We start from the raw sequence: 12,532 nt of genomic DNA, 5'->3' as shown, positions 1-12,532 counted from the left end.
TTTTTCTCGTGTTGCATTACATCTCCTGTTCTCCCTCTATGGTGTCACCATTGGAAGCTGTGACTTGACGCAAGCTAACCTGCACCTCTCCTTCTCGTACTTCTGAGTGACAGCTCTTCTCTGAGCAAACACTCCAAAGTCCCAACCAGAGTAATTGATCGCATAATAACAATGATATGATTTAACGCAAGGTACAGATCAGCAATTTAAATCTGATCAGGCATTCTGTTTTCCTCGCCATATCGGAGAGCGCAGATCATGGTTGCTTGGCTATGAAACACGTCACGTGCGCTTTGGAAGGAATAGGCGCCTTGACACGAGTGGGGAATAGAATATACAGTTTGTACAGTATAAAATGCATTATGTCTATGCAATTTTTGACGATACCGAATAATACGCAACTCAATCTGCTGTAATGACTTTTCTGACCCTGATGTGTGCAGTGGGAACCGCCTGCAACGTGAACTGTGAAGGGGTCTATTTGACAAATACCATCTTTTACTTTCATTTTTTCACAAAAATATTATTATTATTGAAATATGTAGCATTTAATATTGAAATGAAGCTAAATCAGTCTGCACATAGTTTATAGATGAATGGATTTATTAACAGTTTAGTGCTTAAGATTTCGCTTGAAATATTATTATAGTTACAATATACTTTAGTTAAAATATACATTTATGATTAGTTAATTAAAAATGTTCAAATCACTTAAATAGCCAGTGTATGTGAGACATATTACATATTCATATTACATACTCAAATAAAAAAACTTAATGCCAAGGCAGAATCCAAAAGAAAAGAACCCTGAGAAAGAGACATTTCAAATGCATTTTTAAAGGGGACATATTATGAAATTCTGACTTTTCCATGTTTAACTGCTATAATTGTGTCCCCAGTGCTTCTATCAACCTAGAAAATGTGAAAAAGATCAACCCAGTAACTTAGTTTTGGTAAACCATTCTCTGCAAGCATGTGAAAAAAATAGGTCATTGTTATTTGGCTCCTATTGTGATGTCAGAATAGGATAATACCGCCCCCTTTATCTGCACTATCCAACCACAGCACAGCCATTTAGTGCAGAGAGAAAGAGAGAGAGAGAGAAAATAATTCACAGCACAATTGAGTTTCAATTGCATCAAACCACCATCATTGTGATCAGTGTTTATACTTCATCCGCTCATTTGCATTTGCAATGACACACCCAAAACGGCACACTTTTTCTCAGACCTAGATTTAGATTTAGTTTACATCTAAAAAAAATCTCATAATATATCCCCTTTTAATTTCCTTTTTTATGATTCTTTTAATTCTATACTTACACCTAAAACAATTAAGTAAACTGCAGGTGTACTAAATTATTAGCAGACCCCCAACAAACATCTCAGCCAATAATCTTTGTTTACTACAAGCACCACTATGGGCTGAGGAATGCAACCAGTCTCTTCTGAAAAGGAAATGGGAGTTGTGTCACAGATTTAAACTGCTGTTCCTTTTCATTTCCACACCTCCTCCAGAGACAATCCAGAGCAGAACCTGTCAGGAGTTTCCACCAAAGTCACCTGCTTTCCGTCCACCTGTATATACTAAGAGAACCGAGCAGAACCTCTCATTGATTCTCAAGTTGCAAAATGTATAACTTATTACTGGAGATTTAACTCAAGTAACTTACTGTTAAAGTGAGGCGGCAAAGGAACAGAATTCATATACACAGTTCCTGAGTAAAACAGTAAATTATATGGCATATGGCAAACAGTAAATTATATATAGCATTATATGTTTTTTGTAGTCTGTTCCACACATTTTGTTATTGGATGTATAACTCTTTGAATTATGAAACTTACCTGGTTTGTTTGAAGATTGGATCTTATTAGGGCCCGAGCACTGAGGTGCGAGGACCCTATTGATCTTTAAGGAGTTATTATTTAGTCTCTCTTCTGAAAGCATTTTGATCTCTTCCTGTTGTTTCACCTTTAGTGTGGCCAGTTGATGTTGGAAATCTTCTCGTAGCGACTTGATCTCTTTCTGTAATTCTATTTTCGGTATTGCCAGTGGATGTTGGAAATCTTCTCGTAGCATTTTCATCTCTTCCTGTTGTTTCACATTTAGTGTGGCCAGTTGATGTTGGAAATCTTTTCGTAGCACCTTGATCTCTTCCTTTAATTCCATTTTCGGTATTGCCAGTTGATGTTGGGAATCTTCTCGTAGCTTTTTCATATCTTCCTGATGTTTCACATTTAGTGTGGCCAGTTGATGTTGGAAATCTTTTCGTAGCACCTTGATCTCTTCCTGTAATTCCATTTTTGGTATGGCCAGTTGATGTTGGAAATCTTCTCGTAGCACCTTGATCTCTTCCTGTTGTTTCACAGCCAGTGTGTCCTGTTGATGTTTGAAATCTTCTCGTAGCACTTTGATCTCTTCCTGCAGTTCAATTTTCAGTATGGCCAGTTGATGTTTGCAATAGTCTTCAATCCTTTTATCTCTTTCATTAAGACTTGCCTGTGTTTCTTTGAGAAAATAGAAATTTTCACTTTATAACTCCCATTTTCGAATTTCAAGGATTGATCATATAAAAGCAGTGGCAGCTCGTGACTGCTCATCCGAGGGGCGCAAATTAAAAATAAGTGTTCAAAGTGTCATGTGTGTTGCTTGTGTTTTCAAAATATGTGTTTGTGGTGTCATGTGAATCATGTGCATCACGTGTTTTGTCAAAATAAGTGCCTGCTGCACACGCGTCAAAACCGTTTATGATAAAAGAGACGCTCACATTCACAAAATACACGCAAGACACTCACTTAACACTAAACTCTGATTACGCATGAGATTATCCGAGTATCTGGCAAACGCGAGCGTCTCTTTTATCATAAACCCTTTAGACACATCAGCAGCAGGCACTTATTTTGAGAAGACACGTGATGCACATAGGATCTCTCGATGCGCAGCACACATATTTTGAAATAAGGAACTGCACAAGTGATGAACTTTAATTCTTAAACTGAACTGTTATTCAGTTAAATGGTAACTACCTGCAAACAGAGCAGTACTTTCCATTTTCTGTGTCTCTTGCGGACTCCATTGCCTGTTTATCTGTGCAAGTAAAGAAAAACTGTAATGGAGGGTGCAAGTTACAAGCTATTAAAGCGCAAAAAACTTTTTTGTCTGTAGATGTCTGTATAAATCATGTAAGCTGGTTTGGAAAAAAACATTAAATAGTGAAATTGGTTTATTTCAGCATGTTTTATTTCATCCACTTATAGCAGCAAAAGATACTGTACTTACAATCATGAAAGTGATGTTGGATAGTATTGCTGATGCTATTACTATTGCTCCTATTACTACTGCTGCTCCCATTGCTGCTGCGGCTCCTATTAGTACTGCAAGCAGCATCACCAATGCTCCAACTATTATATTATTGGCCATATTCTGAATTCTGTACAAAAGGCGTTCTGTTGGAAAAAAAAGTGTTGTCACAAAAATAAAGAAACTGTTAATAACACACAAACATAAGCATAAGAAACAAACATTAAGGTGATTTTAAAAAGTTACGATCCCTGGTCCACATTTATTATCATTATGACAAGGTGTACAAGAAAATATATAAATCGTTTAAACATTTACTACTGTGTGCAAACTGCACATAAGCATTTCATATAATCACAGCATACTGCTTATTAATGTACTGTATGTTTCTGGATCTGTTACAGAAATAAAATGATATTAAATCAGATCAAATATAAAACAATGTTTTAAAAAAATCAAAAAGCAATGCTTGAGGAAAGCTGTGCATAAAACAGTTAATTTATATGGCTCATATAATGAGCTATTCATTTCAATTTAACATTTGACATTCCATAGTTTAAAATGTGCAATGACAATTTAATGTAAATCAGAACTTACAACTGTCTCCACAAAAAGATCATTTAAACAAAGCTACAAAATGGTTCATTCCGAAAACCTCAGGGTAACACTTCAGTAAAACCATTATGAGCAGTTTAAAAGACAAGCAGCATGTGGAAAGAATAGCCTGGGTTTCCCCATGCTGCCTGGCGCGCAAGTTTATTCACGCTGCAAGTCTAGCATGAAAACTATGGACCTTTTTTGCCCCTGAAATAGGGAACCAATCACAGAACAGGGAGTGGGCAGCAAGACCATAGATATGTATATAAAGGCTAGATGGCTCGTCCGCGCTGATGGCCAATTGAGTTGAACGTCCGCATTTTGGCGGCCATCTTAGGACAGGGCGCTCGCTCACTCGTAGCATTGAGTTTTAATGATGCAGGTACTTTTAAATGACCATAACTTGCTTAATTTTTTACCGATTTTCAAACGGATTGGTTTGTTATAAATGTCAAAGATGTACCTATGACACTGAATACGTATACTAAAAATAAATAAAAAATTCATGAAACATGTTAAAGCATCCATAATTATAGCCACGTTAATAACGTTTGTAAAAAACCAAACCGTTTGTAAATCCGTCAAGAATTCAGCAAGTTACGAGCATTTTAGTTGGCGTATGTCACTCACCTTCCGGTGTCGTGAGCAATCCAGTCCCCCCGAGCAATTCTGCCCCCCTAGGACCCCGCGTAATTCCATTGGCTGAAAAAACTCCTCATGGGTAGCCTTTGTAGCGCCTTATTACAATTCCTTCAAAATTTCGTGATGATTTATATCGTTAGAATGTTGTTAAAATTACAATTGGTCTATTTTAAATTATCCGTTTAATATAGTAGTATATAACTGATGCTCTAGGTGGTGAGATCTACCAAATCTCGTTCTTAGATTTTTTTTAATTAGCTTAACGTGACGTACCAGCTTAGCATACAGCTATCGGGTAAAATAGCTTAACACAAACACCAGTTGCACTCACCGTAATAACGTAATGTCATTTTTTTAATCCTGAGGTTTAAAAAAATATGTTTCACGTTCAGATAACTTAGTAATCAATAACATAAAATTGAAATGTGTTTTTGTTGTGTAAGGCAATTAATTGGGTTTTTAGGCGATTACGTGTGTCATTACGTGCTGCTCACGTGTTTGCAACATGAATATTAGTTCATTAATTATATTATTTTTGTAAGCTTTTATTTTAAAAATATTTTGTATGCTTCTATTTTGTAAAAAGTACCTAGCTTGCTACACCACTAACGCAGCTTCGATTAGCCATTAGCATCAAGATATCGCGATGACAAGTTTTTGACCAGGCATTACTGCTAGGTACCAATTAGGGTCCTAGGGGGGCAGAATTGCTCGGGGGGACTGGATTGCTCACGACACCGTCCACAGCAGCAGGGAGCAGCACTATGGCAGCACTGACCTAAGATGGCCGCCAAGTGACGACACAGCTGACTCCGCCTTGAGCCATCTAGCCTTTATATACATATCTATGAGCAAGACGATAATGACGTCTATGCGACACACCGAAGCAGTTTTGTTTATCCATGCACGCAGGTGCAGACGCGAGTTTACTTTTCAATGCTGCCTTAGTGTTCTAAGTAACTAACTTTTGGCATTAAACCATTTTTATATCCAAGAAGGATGTTTGTATATGGCAAGCCATGATAGCTACGGAGTTTTATAGAACCAACCTGCTAGCCATCGCCGTAGACTAAGTACAATTAACTTATAAATGGTAAGTGGTATTTTTTAATATCATATTGTCATTATGCCTGTACTGTGGTTGTCACATTGCCACTAAATTGTGTTGCTTTTCGATATCAATATACAGCTACCGGTTTAGTTCCATAGCTCCAGTAGCAGTTTTAACATAAAGTGGCATGGCATCTTACGCACAGAAGCCACTGGCACGTGCCACCATGTTTAGTGGCACTTCCGGTTTCCATTGGCTCGTACCAGTGGCTCGTCGAGTGGCACTTCCGGTGTCCAGTGGCTCATGCCACTTTTTAGTGGCTCGTCGAGTGGCACTTCCGATGGCCAGTGGCTCATACCACTCCGTTTGGTTGCTTGTACACTGACACATGTCAGTAAAACTTAGGTCTGTTTGATTGAGGCATGTGGCACTGATAGTCACCGATCGATCATTACAGATTCGAGCGTAACTTACGCGTGCTGCTGCTATGTTCATTTAATTGTGACACAATGATTTTGTGTGTCCTTTCTGACTCTGATGTTTCAGGTAACCGAATGCGTAAATTGAGTCGAGAGATAAATATATCATATTGACGCTCATTCATAAAGGAATTGTATGATCACAATATTTAAAATGGAAATGCATAATATGCAAAGTGTTTTCATTTAATAAAGCACAGTATTTGTCTGAGCCATGGTCGTGTGAACATTGTGCCTTTTCTTAATATTTAATCAGTTTTTGTAAATCTTTTTTTTTAAAGTAGTATGCCTAATTTAATTGAGTCTACTAGATACCCTTTAAATGAAAGACGAGATCGAAGAAAAAACTGACTCCTCCTTAAAGCATACTGTCGGCAACATTTAGATCCAATGAAATGCATAAAATAAAGGAAAAAACTGTGTTTGATTTAATCGTTTGTAAAGTGTATTGCTAAGTGCTTTGTAAATCTGTTTTGCTTTGAAATAATCCAACAATTTATTTAAAATAATTACCATCTCATAAATGTTGTGAAATAATAATTTGTTCAAACCCTTATTTTTATAGACAACAATCTATATAGACTATATAAAATGTAATTTTGAAGGGCACGTGACGTATCTGCACTGTCAACATCGTGTAAATATCAAGTTGTAAAAAAAATAAAATATCAAGTTGTAAAATATGTAATAGGACATTGTTTTTAAACATAAACATGGTTAGACTGACACCTACTGTTTTGGCGTGCATGTGTGTAAATGCGGTACTTTGCAGAAAAAAAATATTATAATATTCTGCGAGATTCTTATAAATGACACTTTTTATTAAATACAACACATTGGCACTGTTTACAAATAAAAACATGGCACTCACAGACTACATTTTCACAAATAATACAATTAGAAAATTTATATTTAAAACTATTATACAATATAGCTCAGACAAATGTTGTGCTTTATTAAATATATAAAATATTTGCCTTCCCATTTTAAATATTTACATTTTTAATACTTAATTTTTGAATTATGATCATACGATCATCAAAATGTCCTTTTTAGCTCTCGATGCATTTCAAACATTCGGTTACCGGAAACACCAGACAGTCAAAAAGGACACACAAAATCATTGTGTCACAATTGAATGAACATAGCAGCAGCACGCGTAAGTTACTCTCGGTTCTGTAATGATCGATCGGTGAATATCAGTGCCACATGCCTCAATCCAACAGACCTAAGTTTTACTGACATGTGTCAGTAGACAAGCCACAAACGGTATGAGCCACTGGACATCGGAAGTGCCACTCGACGAGCCACCACTAAACAGTGACATGAGCCACTGGACACCGGAAGTGCCACTCGATGAGCCACTAAACAGAGTGGCATGAGCCACTGGACACCGGAAGTGCCACTCGACGAGCCACTGGTACGAGCCAATTGAAACCGGAAGTGCCACAAAACGTAGTGGCACGTGCCACTGGCTTCTGTGCGTAAGATGCCATGCCACTTAATGTTAAAACCCCTTCTCCATAGCTTTCAGCTGTGTGCACGTACGATAAAAGTTGTTTATGTTTGAATTTATGTCACTTTACATACTGTCACGACGTCGGTCTGATCGGCCGATCTGTTTCTGTGTTTTCATTGTGTTTATGTTTTACAGCTCTGCTCATGCATGTCTGTCACCCGGGCGCTTCATCTTCGTGATTTCCTACACCTGTGACCTGCACCTGTTTCCCATTCATTCCCCTTTGGTTTGCTATATTAGTGTCCTTTTGCCTTTTGTTCCCTGCGAGTTCGTCATTGTATGTGCCTTGCCAATATTTCGGTCCTGTCTAGTTATATCCCAGTTTTGAAACGCTTCAAGTTTTGATATTTACTGTTATTTTTTCGTATTTTACCTGTGCTCTCTGCAGTCTACAATCTGCCAGGTCTTCCACTGCCCTGCCGCCTCTGGGAGTTTGTCATCTCTCTCACTGCCGCAGCTCCGGCTGCATTGCTCCCTTAAGCATTGTCCAGCGTGCCCCACGGGGTCTTCTGCCGCTGTCCAGCACGGCTGGTTACTCCTTCGCGATAACTCTCTCACCCTGTCTTCGCGCAGTGGATCTGTCATCCTGTCTTCACGCAGTGGATTTCTCACCCTGTCTTCGCGCAGTGGATATCTATCCCTGACTTTATTCTTAATATCTCTCACCCAAGTTCTGCCTTTTGGAATTTTCTGTGTAATTTTAATTGGATCCTGTTTCTGTTTCCCTCTCTGCCCTGACACATACGTCATCTGGTATAATTTGAAATGATTGGCTATGAGCTACGTTCAGACGCATTTGATAGACATTCGTAGCTCCCAATAAACGGCTCTGGGTATTTGTAAACCACGCCTCAAATACAAGAAAATGAGCATGTGGTTCCCAGACCACGTCTCATTCTCTGAGACTGGTCTGGTGTTAGCCAGGCTATGGAAAGAGTGTTATTTTCTCAGAAAAAAAATCCTGGTTTTGGCATTCATGTGAAAGTCAATTTGGCACCTACCTTTAAGCTGCGGAGTATCTATCTGAAGTATTGAGATGATTTCAAATGTTTACAATTTTCATTGTCGTGAAGAAATGTGGCAAGCTCTGCATCCAGCTTGAACATTTTAAAATCCTGTATATTCCTCCACCTTTCAAATTGGATATTGATCCTAGTTTTATTACGGGCATGGTCACTTTCTGTCTTTGTTTCATTGGTTGTTCTCCTAGCTCTGGTTGTTAACCGAGGAATCGGAAGTTTTTTAGTCATCTAATTTATTTTGTTCTACTGGAGCATAGTGTCGATTTCAGTAAATATGATCAAAAATATCTTTTTTTTTCAGTTTAAGTCACACTGCATATATTGCTGTGGAATCGTTTGAAGAATATGACGAGGAGTTAAACATGTGCCTTGCCTCCCAATTATACTTACTTATAAAGTATTATAACTCCCTACCACTACACAAGACTTGTGATAGTAAAAGTGGACCAAGAAATGGAGCCACCGTGGATTAAACTGGCAGCGTTTCTCAAAGTGTGAGGCGGGTCCCACTGGTGGGGAGAATAGGAACATAAGTGGGGCTTGACAAACGGGAGGAAATTTGGTAACTTTTTTGCCCATCTCTATTAATTCCTTTTATTTACTGACCATACACTCAAAACGACACATTAATAGACTAACTTAAAACAACATCAGACTAAAGAAAGTGTCATGCAGAACCATAGCCTCTCGTCATTTAAAAGAAAACGGTTTGCTGCAAATGACTAGTTTTTACGGCAATCCCTATTTGCGCTCTTATCCACTAGGCGGCCCTTTTACTCAAATTAAAAAACACTAACGCAATCACTCAGTTAAAAAACAGTAAAAATTCTGTGTATGTTTTAATTATCGCTCTGAATCTAATCTCTAACAAAAATCCTTTTCATAAATACAATGATCTCAGCTAAAAATGTAGGTATTTTTGAAGAAACCTACCCATATTTGAAAGCACCAATGATGGCTTAGGCCGAAACGTGATAAATAAATCGTGAAATTATATTTTGAGAGTGCCGTTTTTTTAACATTATAAGGTGACCTCAAGGGGCAGGAAGTATGATGACCCTTTTATTAATAAATGATTAATGTGATTTACAGGTGACTTTTGTCGTACAAATAATTTAAATAAAAATGACAGAATACTAACCTTTTCCTACCCTTACTGTTATCTGCTTTGTTCTGCCTCCATCGGTAACTTGACATGTGTAATCTCCAACATCTGAATTTTTGAAGCCTTGTAGTGTTAAGGACACATTTCCTCTCTTTAGCTGTTCAGGTAACAGACTCACTCTGTTCTCATAACCCCTCCCCTTTATCACCTGTCCATTCTTATAAAGACAAATGCATTCTGTTTCCTTAAACCACGCCAACTCTATAGGTCTGTGTGGTGCACGTGAAAGGAAGCATTGTATAGTGACATCATATAGTGTGATCTGATCTGCTTCATAGAGGTAAAAATCACCTATGAGGTAAAAGAGAAAAAGAAGAATACTCATACATGGGCTTTTCACACTTGAAAATAGTTAACCCCAGGTTATTCTCAACCCCAGGTTAACGGAACCCCAGTTTATGTGTTTCTCACTGTTCATACTTAACCAGGGTTTAAAGGGTATTCATAAACTGATGCTTCACACTGTCCATTCCTAAACCCTGGATTAACGTTTTCATTTGCATATTTGCTGTGTCAAAAGTCATGATTGCATAAAAAGCAATGTGAAACTGAGTGTAATAAAATAGCACACCGCAGGGTTATCCCTGCTTCCAAGCAGGGTTTCATAACCCTGGGTTAATTTCAAGGAATACCTCATGCTTCTAAAGTACAAGTTAAAAACAATCCTTAACCTAGGATTAAAAGATGGGGTTTAGAATGAAGATAACCTAGGGTTAAGCGCAGTGTGAAAAGCCCTAACTGTTATATCACATATAACATTCACTGTTTTTATTTGCCTCACATACATTTAAAGTAGTTTTTTCTGCTTGGCACTAAAATGTCCACTGAAAAAATCTCATGTAGATGCGTATAAATAGCACGAACTGTAAAAATCAATGCAATACATACGCCAAATTCCACATTCCGCGAGTCCTCCCCATTCACTTAAAAGGCACATCTTTTTTGTTGTTTCATTTATTGTTTTCTCTATTTTTTTCTGTTTTTAAACCATTTTCGCTTAGGTTTAGGGTTAGATTTGAGATTTGCTTAAGGAGGTTATTTAGTAAACAGGTTTCTCCATGTTTTATGTAAGCCATGGACGCTTGGAGTTGGGGTTAGAATTGGAGTTTGGGTTAGGATGTCATTTTATATAACAAAAAGTTGTTCTAACCCTAAACCCAAGCGAAAATTGTAAAAAACGACAAAAAAGATGCGCTCTTTTAGTGAATGGGAAGGACTGGCATATCATATGCACGCCAAAGTGGAATTTGGCAGATTTTTACACTTCGTGCTATTTATACGCAACTCTGTGAGACTGGGTTCAAAAAAACACTTCTGAAATCAAATGATTAGAATACAAACATGTTGCAACAGTTTACTTCCTTGATGAATTACAACAAAAACTTTAAAATTATTATGCTTGCTATGTGGGTTTAGTGTCTAAAGGCAGTTATTAAAAGGCACAAGTATGTACAGTATTTGTCCCCTATTAACCAAATCTGAATGCTTTTAGAATTACTTTAGCTTCCACACACATGCTATTCTCACTTAAGACACTGAATTTATTAGAGATTAAAAAAATTGTGGACATCACTTGATATGGCAAGCCATATCTTTGACATTTTTTTTTTAAATATTAACCAAACTTGATTTGTAGAACATTTAGCAAATAATAGGCTGAGCCATTACAGAATTTACACAAGCACACAGTTTTAAATAACTTTCCCATTCAAATATTTCCCATCATCCTGTTTAAACAAGTTATAAAAATAAACATATACAAAGAGAATATAGTGCAATACAATGCTAATCCTTAACGAAAATTATGTATTTTATAATAACCATATTTGGCATATTGATTGCAAAACCATTCTAGTAACTGTGGTTTAACTTCAATAATCATGGTTTTGTGAAATGACACAGAAAAGAATGCTTTAGAATATGCTGCTGCAAAACCAAAAAAACCTTACCTTGAACGTTACTGCTCGTGGCTCCCATTACAGTTGCCTGAATAAGAACACATACACAATTGTTAAAAGTGCTAGAAAACAAAACCGATGTTGATGGCAGAGGTAACCAGGTGCGGCTACCTGTCTCTATGTTTTTACCTGTCTCTATGTTACCCAGTGCCGGTCTTTCCTATACACGCAAATTACGCAATTTGCATAGGGTTCTGCACCACTAGGGGGCCCCCTTGATCTCAAGATAATTTAAAACCATTATACCAAATCAAAATTATTATTATGTTAACTGAAAACATGACGCTATAATTTGCAAACATGCAGATTTATACTGGTTTTTAAATACTTAATGATTTCTTTATTTACTGATATGTACTCGGATAACATGCAGGCCGTTTTTAAATCTAAAGGCTGCAGCCTTCAGATGTCACATTTGTAGGCTGCATACGTCATAAAGACGTATTTCAGAATATTAACAATTATAAAGTTGACTATTACTCTTAGTTAACGGTTAATGTTATATTATCCTTATAACTTGCAAATGAAATGCTTATTTGACTTAAATAAACCAAGCTTGATGACGTGCAGCGCGCATATGCGACCTCCAGAGGTTGCAGCCTCCGCAAAGAAACGGCAGCATGCATGACGCAGTAGAGTGATGTCTGATGTGCTAACGATGCGCATATAATTATGCCCACCATTACTTTAAAACGAAACTATCCAGGTTTTCTCTATCAATACTCACAGATTTCAGGTGATCTTCTGGCTTTCTATGCTATTTTGCACCTTGTTCTCTTCATGTGTTTAATACTTATTC

The 12,532-nt window shown here is 37.3% G+C and overlaps 1 protein-coding gene across 1 annotated transcript; it reads right to left on the bottom strand.

Moving 5' to 3' along the window:
* Positions 1-724: 724 nt before the first annotated feature.
* On the bottom strand, positions 725-11,992 carry LOC141282247 (uncharacterized). Its single transcript, XM_073814859.1, has 7 exons — positions 11,725-11,992; positions 9,752-10,066; positions 3,280-3,446; positions 3,027-3,087; positions 1,845-2,507; positions 1,673-1,717; positions 725-1,586 (listed from the first exon to the last, which is right to left on the bottom strand). Exons 1-7 carry the CDS (start codon positions 11,750-11,752, stop codon positions 1,540-1,542), a joined length of 1,326 nt encoding a protein of 441 aa, XP_073670960.1. The 5' UTR covers positions 11,753-11,992; the 3' UTR covers positions 725-1,539.
* Positions 11,993-12,532: the final 540 nt, after the last annotated feature.

The sequence above is a fragment of the Paramisgurnus dabryanus genome, chromosome 5, assembly GCF_030506205.2.
Source record: "Paramisgurnus dabryanus chromosome 5, PD_genome_1.1, whole genome shotgun sequence".
In the NCBI taxonomy this organism is placed as follows: Eukaryota; Metazoa; Chordata; class Actinopteri; order Cypriniformes; family Cobitidae; genus Paramisgurnus; species Paramisgurnus dabryanus.
The sequence above is the reverse complement of the archived record's forward strand: the minus strand, read 5'-3'. Positions and strand labels throughout refer to the sequence as shown.

What these genes read in the sequence shown, in the direction of transcription:
- LOC141282247 (XM_073814859.1), bottom strand. Translation starts at nt 11,752, where the DNA reads ATGGGAGCCACGAGCAGTAACGTTCAAG. An exon ending in AAGTACTGCTCTGTTTGCAG is followed by an intron (nt 2,508 to 3,026) that starts GTAGTTACCATT and finishes ATTTTCTCAAAG; the next exon opens with AAACACAGGCAAGTCTTAAT. An exon ending in TTTGCCGCCTCACTTTAACA is followed by an intron (nt 1,587 to 1,672) that starts GTAAGTTACTTG and finishes CGGTTCTCTTAG; the next exon opens with TATATACAGGTGGACGGAAA.